This window comes from Humulus lupulus, chromosome 8 (genome assembly GCF_963169125.1).
Source record: "Humulus lupulus chromosome 8, drHumLupu1.1, whole genome shotgun sequence".
NCBI classification, from domain to species: domain Eukaryota; kingdom Viridiplantae; phylum Streptophyta; class Magnoliopsida; order Rosales; family Cannabaceae; genus Humulus; species Humulus lupulus.
The window spans coordinates 18628535-18645236 of record NC_084800.1 but is presented as its reverse complement, the minus strand read 5'-3'; the positions used below and the strand labels follow the sequence as shown (position 1 = coordinate 18645236).

Genomic DNA, 16702 nt, shown 5'->3' with positions numbered 1-16702 from the left:
ATGATTGATTAAAAAGAGTTACAACTCTATAACTAAAAATTACAAATAAACAAAGAAAATGAAGAAGAAGATAATAGTAAAATACAACTTTAAGCAAAAGGTTACAAATAAAGTAAAGTGTTTGAAACAAAAGAAAAGAAAAGATTACTGTAATGCCCCGAATTCTCCGATGTGGTTTAATGGCGGGAATAGTAGGCCGGGAGGGCCATACTTGTTTAATTATGCCATTAATTGATAAAATGCATGTATAAGTGGATTATATTATAATATGATGTTAAATGCATGCATGTGAGTCCATATTTCTAATTACAGGGGTGTGATGGTAATTTGGCCCGTTGAGGGTAAATTGTATATTTGTATGCATGTTGGTGATATATGTTGGGACCACATTATGATGTGGGTTTGTTCGAGCCATTCGGCATGAGACGACCATGGTATGTTAATTAGTGGTCTGGTCATAACAGGTTTAAGTTCGAGGCTCGGGAGGAGTCTTGGGGTGATTTTAATGATTAGAGCGTTACTGGGCATTAAAGGGTAATGGGATATGAATTATTAGTGTTTGGGGTTATTGATATTAGCGAAAATTGGAGAGCGTTAATTATGATTAACGAGATAGGTGGAAAATATCGATTTTACCCTTGGGATGACTTTAGAAACCTTAAATGACCTAGGGGCATTTAGGTCATTTGGTTTGGATTTATATGAGGCTTTAGTTGGCTGTAGAAAAACAGAACAAAACAGAGCAAAGAATTCTCCTTCCCGTACATCACCTTCTCTTTGTCTTCCTTTGGAGTTTTTGAGCTTAAAGTGAGGAATCAAGCTAGGAGATCAAGGAGCTGAGTTCATAGGGTTGGTTCATCCATTGAAGGGGGTTTAATCTCAAGTTTGAGGTGAGTTTCAGCCATTAGTTTTCTGGTTTTACTCTGTTTTGGTTTAAGTTTTCAGTTTGTAATTCCTTGGTGGATAGTTAGAATTAATGGAAGTTAGGTTGGTGTTTAACTTGGGTTTTGATGAGGGTGAGATGTAGATGAAGCTTAGAGGTTGAATTTGGTGTTAGGTTGATGTTTGGGATTGGTTTGAAGGGTTGGTTTCAAGGAAGAACGCAGGGGAGAAATTCTGGTTCTTGCTGTTTTGCGTAATGAGCCGCGGCCCACGTTGCTTAGTAGGGAAGGCCGCCTCTGTCTGAGGGGCGAGCCGCGGCGCGGCTAGGGAGGGCCGCGGCCCATAGGGCATTTTTGGTTAGAAATGAGTTTTTAGCTTGGGGATTCAAGCCTTAGGCCTCGGGGTCGATCCTACTACCCGGTTTAGTAGTGTTTGATGTCTCGGAGGCTAGGTTTTGGTTTAGGAACTCTTTGTTATTCATTTTATTGATGGAATCCCATAATTGGTTATGACCAGGTAACCACTAAAGGACCAAAATTTTGATCGTTCTCAAGGGTCGTTCTTTTATTCATTCTAGCTCGAACCAGAGGTAAGAAAACTGCACCCCATATGTGACATGCATGGTTATTCATGAGGCATGTTGGTTGTGTAAATATGGACATGGATTGAATATTTAATGCTTAGCAAATGTTGCTCACTTGTGCATGGTACTGACTCATTAGTCAGATTTGGCAAAGGTGCTAGTATGAACTGTGAAGCTGTGACCGATTAGTCAGGTTCGGCAGTGGTACTGGGCACTGGGCACATAGCGCTGACTCATTAGTCAAGACAGCCTTCGCGTGTTCCACGCAAGCCAATAAATATTAGATCTAATCGACTTTCTGCATTGGATGACTCAAAGAGCATTAATGCCGGACCGACCTCAAGTTCGATGAATATTATAAGCGCTTGTGTGGCTTACCCATCAGTCACTCATTTGTTAAGTTAGAGACTTACCCATCAGTCTCTCATTTGTGAAGGCTAGTGGCTTACCCAGCAGCCACTCTTCTGTTTAATTTAGTGACTTGCTTGTCAGTCACTCAGTATGGTTTACCAGAACCTCAAGTGATATTCACTCATTTGTTTGAGAGCTATGAGCTCCGTGTGATTATAATGATAATCATTTGATAATATTTATATATACAATACTGTGTTTTCTTGCTGGGCTTTGACTCATGGGTGCTATGTGGTGCAGGTAAAGGGAAAGAAAAGCTCACCCAGCCTTGAGTGGAGAGCTTAGGTGGTGTTGTGTACATATGCGGCCGCTTGACCACTACGGCCAAGGAGTTCTCAGAGGAACTCGGGGGGGTTTACCCTATTTTTGCCGCTTAGGTTGTCGGGTTTATGTATTAAATAAAACATATCCTTTCCTTTTTATTGGTTTCCACCTTAACCTGTTAACACGTTTTTAACCAAAGGACTTAGGCAATGAGTCAAATTTCCGGTTCACCGTAACTATTCTAAGGTAACCAGGGCGTTACAACTTGGTATCAGAGCAATGCCAAGGTTAAGGTTCCTGTAGACTGGCTGGGCATGTACACACATCACTGAAGTCAAGCTCGACTCATGGTTTGGTAACTATTTAGGTAGTTATGTGCATAATTGCCTAAATGTGGTATATATGCTTTACCTGTATGCATGAGACACCATATTGAACCTGTGCCCCTGAAATGTTATATCCTCAGCAACTGTGTGCTAATTAATACTGAAATTGCTGGAGCATACTCATTAGTATTGTTGGATATGAATTATTATGTGATACATGCTGAGTGTTGAATGCTATAAACATGTATCTGCTTGAATAATTGAATGATTGTGGAATATGATAATTGTCTGCTTGTTCTTGGACCGTGAGGTGGCAAGAGGTTTAGTTATTACTACCTGACTGGTCGTATTGATCAATGTTTCAGCAAGGTATATCAGAAATAAGAATGAACCCAGGGCAGACAGACACTTCAGCTGGCCAAAGTGATCAGGGCCAGAATAACAATAACAGTCAGGGTTAGGAAAATGACCAGTCTTAGATTCCACAGCCAGCTCCTGCAAACTGGCAGCAGTTGTTTAATGAGCTACATGCTACAGTGTTGAAACAGGGAGAAGAGCTTCGTCTCTTGAGACAACAACAAGTGCCTGCAGTGGTTGGTGTATCAGAGGTATCTTCTGTGTCAGTGCCAGTGGCAGAGCAACTGCCTGAGGTAGGAAATAAATGGGAACCTCTTTATGAAAGGTTCAGGAAGCAACAATCTCTTGTTTTTTGGGCAGTGCAGATCCTGCCAAGGCAGAACAATGGATGAGCATGATTACCACTATCCTTGACTTTATGAGGGTAACTGGTAATGAGAGGGTGGCCTGTGCTACCTATATGTTTCGGGAGGATGCCCGGATTTGGTGGGAAGTGATTACCCAGACCAAGAATGTGAATGCCCTGAGCTGGGAAGAGTTTCAGACCTTGTTTAATGAAAAGTATTACAATGATGCTATCAGGGCAGCTAAAGCTGAGGAATTTATTAGGCTACTTTAGGGAAGTATATCAGTTACTGAGTATGCCTTAAAGTTTGACCGTTTGGCAAAGTTTGACCGTTTGGCAAAGTTTGCCAAGGAACTGGTGCCCACTGATGGGACCAGGAGAGAGAGATTCCTACAGGGGCTACAGCCCAGACTAGCCCATGATGTTCGTATTACCACTGTGGCAGGGGTTACTACCTATGCACAGGTGGTTGAGAAGGCATTCACAGCTGAGAGTGCAGAGATCAAGATCTAGCGTGACAATGCAGCCAGAAAGGATTTCAGGAGGACAGTTCCTCCATTTGTGGGTTCTGGTAGGGGTGTTGGCCCCAATGATCAGAAGAGGAAGGTTCCTGATACCTTCCCAGTTCCAGGTCCTGACAGGAGGCCTCGTGGTATTACAATGGGTCGTCCTGGGGTAGTGAAGCCTGGAAGACTCGTCCTGAATGCCCTAGATGCAAGAGGCGTCATTTGGGAGAGTGTAGGGCAAAGGCCTGCTACTTGTGTGGAGCAGTGGGTCATCTTAAGAAAGATTGCCCTCAAGTAGGGAAAGAAGAACCCAGGATGGTGGACAGCTCGGCCCCAGCTCGAGTGTTCACGTTGACACAAGCAGAAGCTGAGGCTTCTCCTTCAGTTGTTACAGGTCAGCTTCTTAGTGCTGGAACCGCTTATAATGTGTTGATTGATTCAGGTGCTACACATTCCTTTGTTGCTAGTAGTATTATTGATAGACTGTGTAGACCTTGTGATTTCTATGCTGTGGGATTTGGTACTTTGTTACCCACTGGAGAGTTAGTGGTATCCAGGAGATGGGTCAGATCTTTGCCAGCGACGGTGGAGTGCAGAGAGTTGTCAGTGGACTTAATAGAGTTGGTTATGACTGACTTTGATATGATACTGGGTATGGATTGGTTGGCAAAGTATGGGGCAACTATTGATTGCAGAAGGAAGATGGTCACTTTGAGCCTGAAGGTGAGGATCCTTTTGTGTTTGTTGGTGCTGTGCATGAACCTCACATTCCTATGATTTCTGTGTTGAGGGCCAGGGATTTATTGCAAAGAGGTTGCATTGGATTCTTAGCCAGTGTGGTTGATACCACTCAGGTCATGCCAGTGAGACCAGAGGATACTAGACTTGTATGTGAATTCCTGGATGTGTTTCTAGAAGATTTGCCAGGGTTGCCACCACATAGAGAAATTGAGTTCGTTATAGAACTAGCACCAGGGACGGAGCCATTGTCTAGAGCGCCTTACAGAATGGCCCCAGCTGAGTTGAAAGAATTAAAGGTACAGTTGTAAGAGCTGTTAGATTTGGGTTTTATCATACCTAGTTTCTCACCTTGGGGTGCGCCAGTTCTGTTTGTGAAGAAGAAGGATGATTCTCTGAGGATGTGTATTGATTACAGAGAACTGAATAAGTTGACAATTAAGAATAAGTATCATTTGCCAAGGATAGATGATCTGTTCGATCAGTTGTAAGGTAAGAACGTATTCTCAAAGATCGACCTTCGTTCTGGTTATCATCAGTTGAGGGTCAAGGAAGGAGACATATCGAAGACTGCTTTTCGTACCAGGTATGAGCATTATGAGTTCCTAGTTATGTCATTTGGATTGACTAATGCCCCTGATTCTTTCATGGATCTAATGAACAGAGTGTTTAAGGATTATCTGGACTAGTTTGTGATCGTCTTCATCGATGATATTCTGGTGTATTCTCAGACTGAGTTAGAGCATGAGTATCATCTGAGGTTGGTTCTACAGAGACTGAGAGAACACAGGCTGTTTGCTAAATTCAAGAAGTGTGAATTCTGGTTGTCTCAGGTATCCTTTCTTGGACACATTGTCAGTAAGGAGGGGATTAAGGTAGTTCCAGCGAAGATCGAAGTGGTCAGAGATTGGCCAAGGCCAAAGAATGCTTCTGAGATTAGAAGTTTCCTTGGATTGGCAGGTCATTACAGGCATTTCGTGGAAGGGTTCTCGAAGATTGCTATTGCTTTGACTGAGCTGACACGCAAGAGTCAGAAATTTGTGTGGTCAGATAAATGTGAGAATAGCTTCCAGGAACTGAAGCAGAGATTGATTACAGCTCCGATTCTGAGTCTTCCGACAGATTAGGAAAAGTTTGTGATTTATTGCGATGCTTTTCATCAGGGTTTGGGCTGTGTTTTGATGCAATGAAGGTGTGGGGAAGAGTGATAGCCATCATAGGATTACTTGGGAACCGAAAGGGCATGATTAGATGTGAGTAGGTCACTTTTTCCGAGGGGGCACGAACTACTCTGACAGATTTTGTGGGGTAATCGAATAGTCATTTTCCTAAAAGCTTATTTATTGCTGGTCGTAATAAATAAACTTGGGAGGCAAATATTATCCAAAAAGCAGACGTGGATGACGTGTCAGACATTTTTAATACGTGGCTGACACCTGGCAGAAGTTCTGTTCGACCATCGACCAGTGAGATTCCCCTGACATGATATTTAGATTTTATATACGACCAGCTTGGTCGTATACTCCGTATCTTTTGAGATAATTTTGTACAATTGTAATCATATCCGAGATTATCTCCCATGATATCTGATGATCCGATTATTTTAGAGAGAATATCTGTAACAAATTCATGTAATCCTCCTTGAGCCTATAAATAGATAAAAATAGCTCAAGGAAGGGACTTTTGGCTGATTTAAGTTTATGCTTTACAAGAGAATTAGAGCTATTATCTGACGATTGTATTATTCATCCTTCGAAGGCTTGTGAAACTTAGAGATTCCTAGTTTTTTGATCACTCCTTTGAGAATTAATATCAATAATAACTTAAGTGGACGTAGGTCATTACCAATTCGTGGGGCCGAACCACTATAATTTGTTGTGTCGTTTACTATTCTTTCCATTAGATCTATTTCAACACATTCCATCACATCAAGCATTTGACTCCGTGTCAGTTGACCAAAACAAGGGTCAACAACAAATATGCCAAATATACACACAACGGGTCAAATTACAACAATTGCCCAATTAATCATAAATAAGCCCACATGCATATCAAGTCATATTACAATATAACTCACATAATCACATAATGATGCACATATATATAACATAATCACATAATTCCATAATTTTTCAATCCTGACCTCCTAATCAAGGCCCTAAGCCTTATTAGGAAATTTGGGACGTTACATGTATGCTGTTATTTTCAGATAACGGAAATTATTAATTTTAACGGTTTTTTATTTTTTGTTGTTAACTTTAACGAAATATTCTTATATTTAACAAATATTATTATATTTAACAATAGATTGTAAACATGACTTAAATGTAAATAAAATTAAATAAATAATTAAACAAATTAAAATATGATATTTTTGGGATATTTTACAATGATAGTTATTTAAAAATAATAAAACCATATATTATATAACTTAAATAAAATTTAATTAAACTTAAACTTAATATCATATTAAACATATAATATATAATATTTTGTTGTCACTGCTAAATTAAAAAACTAGAACAAACATAAACTTAAAAAAAAAAAATTAATTAAAATAAGATATTTTTAAGATATTTTATGATAATTTAAATAATTAAATCATATTTATTTAAAAATAGTGAAGACATACATATCATTTTTTTATCTTATAAATTTGCATGATAGCTTGTTTTTTTATCAAGTGATTGAAGTTTTTTTTTTCATCAAATTCACCAAAGGATATTGTGATATACATTAGAAACTAAAAATAGTTGCTGCATGTATATTATTGTCTACACTATGACTTTTTTAATTCTTATTTTATCTCTATTATTAATTTATTTTTAAATATTATTGTATTTTATATATATGTCATGTAGCCATGTAAATATATATTTATGTCAACTTTGTATTTAGATGTCATATATAGAGATATTATTAATATAAATATTTATATATACTATATAACTATAACTCATTCTATTATATATATATATATTTAAAAAAAATAGTGAATCAATTTGTATTAAAATTATAAGCAATGTTTACAATTTTAAAATTAAGCAAACGTATATTACACATTACTTCTACATAGTTGTTGACGCAGTTTTTCGCCAATAGTGTATTACGTAATTAGCTGGAATAAACTAGTGCTTAAGGATAAACCGTAATAAGAATAATAACTCTTAAGGTTGCTTAAAATGATATAGTAAGAACACTTGTTCCTTTTTACGTGGTTCGGAGGCTAAAATCTCCCTAGTCCACGAGTCGATATTATTATTGTATATCTCTCTATATTTTGACAGAGTATTCGCATTACACAGAGAAAACTCAACCCCTTTTCTATCCAAGGTCTTGGTATTTATAGAAGAACCATCCTAGGATAGGTGCAGGGGTCATCACGTGGATACCCATCTTATATGTGACCTGTCTTGCACAAATGATGAATATTACAATATATATTAAGGTATGGTCTAATCATTAGGAAAAATTGATCATGGGTCGTCTGGCATAATCAGACATGTGATATTTGATCATGCACGTTTATGTTACGTGTCCGAGAATTCAAGAATAACAGACATGTAATGTCTGACCACGCACGCTTATAAATAACGTATCCAGGTTTATAAAGACTCTTGGACATGGCAGGTTGTCAGAGTACCACGACCTGAACATAACGCCAGCTCGTATCCAGGATGCTGTGTTTTATATCCATCTCCAGCCCGTACCTTAATGCTTCATATTGCTCAACTTGTGTTATTACCTGGGGAGTCGTACTGCCTTCGCAGAGGAAATATCAACTTGTGGATTCTTTAGTACTGTTCTTAGCTAGCCAACTGTACTCGAGCTGCATAAAAGACCCGGGTTGAATATAATAACATGTGAAAAAAACATATATAATAACTTGCTAATATAATATCAAGACTAGTAATTCAATACATGCGAAAAAAACATATATAATCAAGATGGTTAGTAAAAAATTTCCCAACAAGTCTTAAACTGCTATTTTTGTATTGTAAAAAAAAAGTATTATTTTGGCATGTGAGTGAGTGAAAATCATTATTATTCATTCATTAGTACAATTATGAGAGTGGTTAAAACAATATAATTTATTAATGCACATACTAATTAAAAATGAGAAATGCTCATTTTACTATCTTAATATAATAACATGTAGTGTAATAACATATATATGTGATGGATGAATAAAAGAGAGTATAAAATTATTTCAATAGAGAGTTTCCTGAGCAATCTTTAAGCGGATATAAATTGAAATTAATTGCGTAAATAACTAAAAAATAAACATATATTAGCAAAAACAAAACAACAAGACAACGACACATGAACTGTTGATCTACATTGGAAAACGACGACCAAAAAATGTTTATGAAGAAAGTGACTGAACTCCTCTCGCAATAAAACGACTTAACCTCATAATTCCTGGAATTGGCAGTTGAAAACGTTGAGAATTCCACATCCAGTCATTAAAAATCAAAACATACCTCACCAGAATTGTCCAAGTATGTATATTTATGATATTCTGCAGAAAAAGGAAGAGATGCTCATCAAAATCTGGTCTTTTATGGTCTGAATTTTGAGTCTTCTTTTGAGGAAGTGTTAGACTCAGATACAGTTAATGCAGCTTTCACTTAGTTCGACTGAGAAGTGAAAAGAAGGAAGTGGGTTCGTCTTGGATGATGGATTTGGGTCAATGATGGGGTTTGGGCCAGATGGACACTTCTTTTGCCGGTCACTGTGTCTGTGAGTGCTGTGGTGAGTGACAGTAGCGTAACATTCATTCTTCTACATTTTTATGGTGCTTTCATCTGTGAATGCGGTTGATGGGTCTTCTTCTGCGCAACTACGACACTCTTGTTTTTTTTATTTTGTTTAAGAGAGAGTTGATGCTCAACAGGTACGGAAACTAGACCATATGTGAATCTAAGTCTGTTTCTTGGTTCTGTATGTGTATAAAAATATATATGCGAGTCTCTCTTTCCTTCGATTTAGTTTCTTGCTGTTCTATTTCCTAAGGAAATTATAGGAAACAAAATGTCGGTGAAGAGCAAAGGAGGGATAGCGGGTGATTTAGCTAAAAGATATGTTATGAGAAGGAATTGGGCTCTTTTGCTGTGCTTTGGCAGCTTTTGTGCAGGAATGTTCTTTACCAACAGGTACTCATCTTTAATGGATTTCTATTGCTTACTCTATTTTGAGTACATTATGCATTTCGGAAAAATGGGTTCAGATAATTTTTCATATTTGGAGATTTATGCTCTCACCTGATGGGTTTCTAGTGAATCTTGTAATGTAGTATGGTCTGGCATTGAAATGGAAGTTTCTGTTCTTAATTCTTCAGTCAAATTTTGTTGTTCGTCTTTGAGCAAATACCATGTTATGGCTTAGTATATCAGAACTTTATGATTACATGCTTCCAACAAATACGATTTTGTTTCAACATTTCGTAGTTAGTATATCCTTTTATATAGTTGCTAGAAAATTGATCGCGTAGAACTGGTGTTGGACGTAATTATCTTTGGTAGATCGTGCTATGCGAACAGGGATATTCAAAATTCTGTTACTTCCGATATAGTTTTCTGCCACTGGACGCATTATATTGTCCTGCAGCGAACTGTATCATTTTCACTTAATTACCATAAGATATTGATGCTGTTCCATAACCAACTTTATGCAATATAGTTTTGGTGTTGCTTGCTTGATTAGATTACAAATGCTTCTAATAGCAATCAAACATGTTCGTAGCAGGATGTGGATTATGCCTGAAATTAGAAATACATCAAGAACATCTGAAGTGGGAGATAACCAGTTAAAAATAGACTCCAAGGGTTGTAGTACGGAAGTTGTAAGTGTGTTTATCATACTTCCAATTATAAATACAATCAAGTCGTTCTTTCTTCTAATCTCAGTTGTATGAACATAAATTTGATTTTATATGACATTACTAATTTTATGCTCATGGTGGAAAAGGTTGTAAAGAATGCATCCAGTGATGGTCTGCAAGAGTTGTCCGATACTCAACATGTCATTCGGTAGGTCATTCTGGTGTCTTTCCTTAAGCTGTAGAGGGACTTGCATTTGTTAATTTCTAGTCTCTTGATTGACTGGAACTACAACAAATATTGCTGATATGATATGCAGGATGATAAATAAGACAGTTTCAGATTTGGAGATGAAGTTAGCAGCTGCTAGGGCAGCCCGTGAGACTGTACATAATGACTATTCTGTATCTGAAAATTCGAAGACTCTGGAATCAACCTCAAAAAGAAAATACTTAATGGTTATAGGAATCAATACAGCATTTAGTAGCCGGAAGAGAAGAGATTCGGTTCGTATGACTTGGATGCCTCAAGGTGCTTTAGATGGTTGTCCTTTTTCTTATTATTTTCACGCTGCTTCAGCTGCTTATTTATGACTAATGAGATCTGCTTGGATTATGCTTACCAGGTGAGAAAAGGAAAAAGTTGGAAGAAGAGAAGGGCATAGTGATACGCTTTGTTATTGGTCGCAGGTTAGGTTTGATACTCTTTCCCAAGTCAGTATAACCCTAGCATATTTGTATATTGAATGAGATCATAGTTATTGATTAGTATGAGCTTTGTGACCTGAGTATACTTTTTATTTATTGTTTTCCTTTTATTATTAGTTCAACATCTGGGGGTATTCTAAATAGAGCTATTGAAGCTGAGGAGCTCATGCAGGGAGACTTCATGAGGCTGGTGAGTTGCTGATCTATTTAATTTTGTCTGCTAAATATAACTTAATGTAGAACTGCAGTTTTTTCCTACATTGTTCAGGGTGTATAATTTATGATTAATGCTATAAGGCACCATAAAGTGGTTAACACAACTTTAATTCAAATTGGGACCTATAGGCTATATATTGTAATTTAAAATATTAACCATTAAATTCAGCCACCCATAAAATGTCACCTCAAGTGGTGTTGGGCACCATATAGTGCCTTATGACAATGCTCATTATTTATTTACTTTTACACAGGATCATGTTGAGGGTTACATGGAGTTATCAGCCAAGACAAAAACCTATTTTTCCACTGCTGTTGCTATGTGGGATGCAGAATTTTATGTCAAAGTTGATGATGATGTTCATGTTAATTTAGGTAATTAGAAGTCTGAGTTCTTTTGCATACTTGATCATCCGGATATCTTGCATGTATAATTTCAACCTGGTGAATATAATTTGACAAACTGTTCATTCTTACTACTGTTCTCTATATTTCCCATTCTTATTTTTATTTAAAGTATTGCCTCTTATTTTCGACAGCCACACTTTGGGCAACACTATCTAGGCATCGCATGAAATCTCGAGTTTATGTTGGTTGTATGAAGTCTGGTCCAGTCCTGGCTCGAAAGTAAGTTTAATTCTTAATTTGGCTTTATTTTGATGCAATAGTGGGATCTGGTTTTTATTGTATAATTTTTGTGAATAGGGGGGTGAGATACCATGAGCCAGAGTATTTGAAATTTGGTGCAGCAGGGAACAAGTATTTCCGTCATGCTACAGGACAATTATATGCTATCTCAAAAGAATTAGCCACTTATATATCAATAAACCAGTAAGTTCTCTCAGTCATACTTAGTAGAGTCAAAATTAAGTTCTATGATTGCTATAATGAATGCATTGGCAACTAGGCTATAATTTTATTGCTTGATTCTCTCAGAGATCTGCTGCACAAATATGCCAATGAAGATGTTTCAACAGGGTCTTGGTTTATTGGTTTAGACGTGGATTATGTGGATGAGAGGAGACTTTGTTGTGGCACCCCACCAGGTGAATTGGAAATTCTTTATTACTTTTTTTTCTTTTCTTGATGTCCTTCATCTTCATCGTACATTTAAGAAATGTTTTGGTGCCACAACATTTTTATGTAGTTACAAATGTTGTTCTCTAGAGGAAATTAGTAATACTGGTGCCACATCATTTCTATGTCTATGCAATCATCATCCTTAAAGTTGCAAGTTTCATCTCTGAAAGGAACTAGTGCCCTTATGGTCAGTTCGCAAATTTTAGTTGACTGGATGTTCAACTGATCATGTATTCAGTCAGCCAGTTTTTAAGTTTTCCTTTTTTTTGGTATAGTTTCTGTTCTTCACAATCACAAAAATATCTTGGACTCCTATCATGAATCTTTGAGGTGAAAATGAACAAATTGTAGCTATGTCCTCATAGGCACAAGAACATAGCTCGTAGTACAACTTGAGACTGGAAGAAAATAAAATGAGTCCCTGCTAGATTAAGAGTTTGGTCAGTCAATCATATTATCATCAGCAACACATATGGGGAAGAACCTGTAGCCTGTATTTTAAGAACAGTTAAGAAGTAAACTTTTGTTTTCTTCAAGAAAAGTATATATGGACAAAGTGCTGGTCGGGAATGGTAGATGATATCTTGTTTCTGCAGATTGTGAGTGGAAGGCTCAGGCTGGCAACATCTGTGTTGCTTCATTTGATTGGCGATGCAGTGGGATTTGCAATTCTGTTGAGAGGATGGCAGAAGTTCATCGACGCTGTGGTGAAGACGAGAATGCTATATGGAGTGCAAGATCCTGAGTAAAAGGAGCTGCTGTTTCATATTAAGAAGAAGATACAGAGAAACCTGGGGAAAGCAAGCATTTGGATTTTCTTTTCTCAGTGTAGATAAGTACATACAGGAAATGTCATGCTAAATACTGTTTATCAAAAGAGAGAATATTTCTGCTGCGTTTGAGGGGCCTGTCTGCATTTTCTTCTGAGCAGATCAAAACCCCTTAATAGATGCCATAAAAGCATGAAGATGATATACTTTTGACACCCTATTCTTTATTGGTGGAGAGCTATGTTGCAAGTTTTCCGGTCCATTATATTTGTGGGCAGCTTTGACATAACAAAATTAGCATATATGCTTCAGTTCTCTTTATTTAATTATAGTCTTAATACATTAAATAAAATAAATATTTTTGGAAAGGATTACGATTGTTTTATAATTTAAGTATAGTTCCAATAATGTGTCAATCTCAAGACTCTCAAATTTGTACTAATGGCTCCTAAGTCAAAGCAATAATCATGAGATAATCATATTCATGCTGGGATTAGACTTTAGATCTCATCTTTGATATTTCCAATTATGGTAAACAGTTACTATTTATTATATTATTAATAAACGTCTCTACATATAATAATTGTTAGTGTCATAATCCTTCCACTATGATCAACAAGAAGATGACAAGGCTTCACTACCAAGTAACCAAAACAAAGCTAAAAAAACCAACTTAAACTAACTCAGCAGAAGCTGAACCAAAGAATGTTAACTTGAATAATAAAACATTTTCAAACCTGACTGTTCAATTATGAAATTTTGTAAGTTGGCCCAATTTGTCTATATATTAAATTTGTCCTAATTTTGTCTAGCATTATAAGTCAAAATCCCAAATGTTTTTCGTTGAGAAAAGTGATGGATACAATTACAAAGTTGAAAATTCAATTCAATTCAGTTTCATTTTTTTAGTACGATACATGTGAAATTTCTATGCAATTTTGAAATGAAATGGTGTCAACAATTTGTGCTAAATTGTCACTTAAAATTGAATTCTTGGAGGTATTGATCATTATTATTAACCAAAATGTCACATTTGAAAAAAATTCAGCCCCCAATTATCCTACTACAGTATTACTAGTAATAATTATTATAATAAGTGGGTAACGGTCCAAACAACTAGAATTTATTAGAATGAAAAGAGAGCTCCACGAACTAGAAATAAAACTTTGAAATCAATAATAGAATTTGGTAGTGCTTATATCAAATACCGATGAAAAGTAAATCTATTTACCGCATAAAATTATTAAAAGCAATAAATGGATGAATAACAATATTACAGCATGTCATGGCAAAAGTAAAACAGTAACAATAGTGATATATATTGGTTTTCCTTTTTTAGCAAGTAAAAGCTAGTCATAGTTTGGGGGACAAATTTGATCTTGGTTGCTTGTCATGACCATGGAAATTGAAAAGTCATCATCATATATTCTCAGACCTCTAATGACTCGTTTCAATTCTCTTTGGGTCTTTGACATTTCAATAATCTCTAAGGCTTCATCAATATTCTGCCACACAAAATCCAATTCTAACAAAGTAATTCTAAGAGTAGTTAAGTTATTTGATGACTAGATGGAAATTGGATTAAGTAAATAATATGCTATATATGTACCAGTAAACAAAATAGTAGTTACTATAACTTGGCCATATAATATTCATAAGTTATTATTTTTTTTTATATAAATTTAATATTTAAAATAGAAATATACGTACTTTTTTGACGATGATATAAATATAATTTGCTAGAATAAAATTTTAAATAACAAAATTATTTATTAAATATATTAAAATATATAAACATCAATATAATAATTATAACAAAAATATCAATACAAAATGATACCACACATGATGTTTCCAAGAAAGAAAGTGTTGTCTTATGTACTATATATGCTACATGAGAGAACCACGTCCCGTGCTCTTCCATCCCCAAGTTGAGTAAAATGGATGGGATCAATCATGTGTGAACCGATCCATGCCTGCTCCAAGTGCGAGTTCCATCTTTATTGTTTGTTTGTTTTTCTTATTTTATTATGTTTGGATTAAGATAGTGGCAGACTTTGTGTTCAATTTTAGCAGGGGCGAATTTTTGTTTGAAATAATATAATAAGCAAAATAAATTATTAAAAAATTGTGACAAATTTTTTTAATTACGACATATGTATTATATAATTAATTAATATATATATATATTTTTAATTGAAGTTAGTATTTAACAATTAAGACTTTAGTATGATGGTCATGCTTATTTATATAAATCTTAAAGACAAGAGTTTAGAGATTAAACATTTCCAAATAAAAATCATAATACACATATTTTTAGACTTAATATTTTAGAAATGAAGATTTTAGTTCTTTTTTTCTAAATATGTGTAATTGCATGTACAAAATGCAAAATAAAATTAGTTAATTTTTTTTTTTTTGCTAAGATTTTATTGTATTGTGTATATTTTTTATTATTTAGTATCTATTTAAACTGTTTGATATTTAATATATCGGGGACGTGATATATACAAGCTCGATCGAAACAATATTCTAGCATGATTTTTTTCTTCGAGTTTTTACCTTTAAGACATTCAAATAATTAATAAAATGTTCTCGATGATATAATAAACCAAACTATATATATTGGTTTAATAATAATATAAGAATTGGCAAATCGATCAAATGTATTGAAAAGAGTTTCCAAACCAGGAAAATTTAGTACTGTGACTGCCGGTATAAATAAATTGAAGACTAGTAGTTATAATGAAAAATTATAAAAGAAAACAAAAAAAATCTTACATATATATATTTGGACCCTTTACTTGCTATAAGCTAGGAATATATTTATATATAAATAAATTTATTTAGAGTAGTTTAATTATATTATATGTGATATTGGCACGGCTCAATCAAACAAAAGATCTCTACATAGAATAAAGAACTAGTTTCTGATTGAACCGTACCAATATCCCACATATATATATAGATATAGCTAACCTCCCGAGTAGTACTAGTAATAGTACGTAGTTTCTCAACAAATCTTCGATCGAGTGTGTGTTCTGGCCGGGATTTGATTGGGAAAATGTCCTAATATGTATATAGAAAATCATAAAACAAGTAATAATCAGTACAAAATAATAAATGGATGCGTGCACATGCATGTATAGATTTGGAGAAACATATCCTATAAATTAACAACCTCAAAAAAAAGCTGCTATATATACATACATACATACATATATATATATATGAAATAATATATAGTGAAGATGAACTAGCTAGAAAGGGAATTGTGATGGATCTGATCATGTAACCAAATTTATAATACTTTGAAAAGATGGATAAATCTAAAACATGAGGAGAGGGTAGCAATCGAAGAGTTGAGGCTACCTATGTTTTTTAATGCTTGTACGTATTACTACTGAATAGGATGCCATGTCTTCTTTGGGAGCTACTTTGATGAGAAGAGAATCTTTTTTTTTTATTATTTTTTATGAGAGAGAGAGAGAGAGAGATTGAAGATCAAAAAATGGAAGGTGGGGCGTGACCTCTGAAAATGCTGGGGCATTGAATATAATCCACCAACCCTACAACGTAAAAGAGGCGCCTATTTATGTTAATTGAAGTTAAAGCTTACAAACAATAATTAATATAGGATGTGTTTGAGTTGTGTTCATCAGCTTTCAATTTATATAAATATATATCTATATTT

General features: G+C 35.3%; 1 protein-coding gene and 1 long non-coding RNA gene across 8 annotated transcripts; one reads left to right on the top strand and one right to left on the bottom strand.

Moving 5' to 3' along the window:
• The first annotated feature begins 8788 nt into the window (after positions 1 to 8788).
• LOC133794964 (probable beta-1,3-galactosyltransferase 2) lies at positions 8789 to 13511 on the top strand. 6 transcript variants are annotated; one of them, XM_062232414.1, is made up of 12 exons: positions 8789 to 9310; positions 9430 to 9569; positions 10096 to 10258; positions 10384 to 10445; positions 10555 to 10766; positions 10861 to 10924; positions 11060 to 11132; positions 11413 to 11533; positions 11698 to 11785; positions 11864 to 11989; positions 12095 to 12204; positions 12604 to 12977. In XM_062232414.1, the coding sequence occupies exons 2-12, from the start codon at positions 9448 to 9450 to the stop codon at positions 12615 to 12617; spliced, it is 1155 nt and encodes a 384-aa protein (XP_062088398.1). In that variant the 5' UTR covers positions 8789 to 9310; positions 9430 to 9447; the 3' UTR covers positions 12618 to 12977. The 6 variants fall into 6 exon arrangements, with proteins under 6 accessions (XP_062088398.1, XP_062088393.1, XP_062088392.1 ...); XM_062232409.1 differs by having other exon boundaries at positions 8804 to 9310; positions 9440 to 9569; positions 12835 to 13511; XM_062232408.1 differs by having other exon boundaries at positions 8805 to 9310; positions 12835 to 13511.
• A 650-nt stretch (positions 13512 to 14161) lies between these two features.
• Positions 14162 to 16702, bottom strand: LOC133794965 (uncharacterized). 2 transcript variants are annotated; one of them, XR_009875334.1, is made up of 2 exons: positions 16381 to 16702; positions 14162 to 16077 (listed from the first exon to the last, which is right to left on the bottom strand). It is a non-coding gene; the product is annotated as an uncharacterized LOC133794965 (long non-coding RNA). The 2 variants fall into 2 exon arrangements; XR_009875335.1 differs by lacking the exon at positions 16381 to 16702 and adding an exon at positions 16190 to 16364.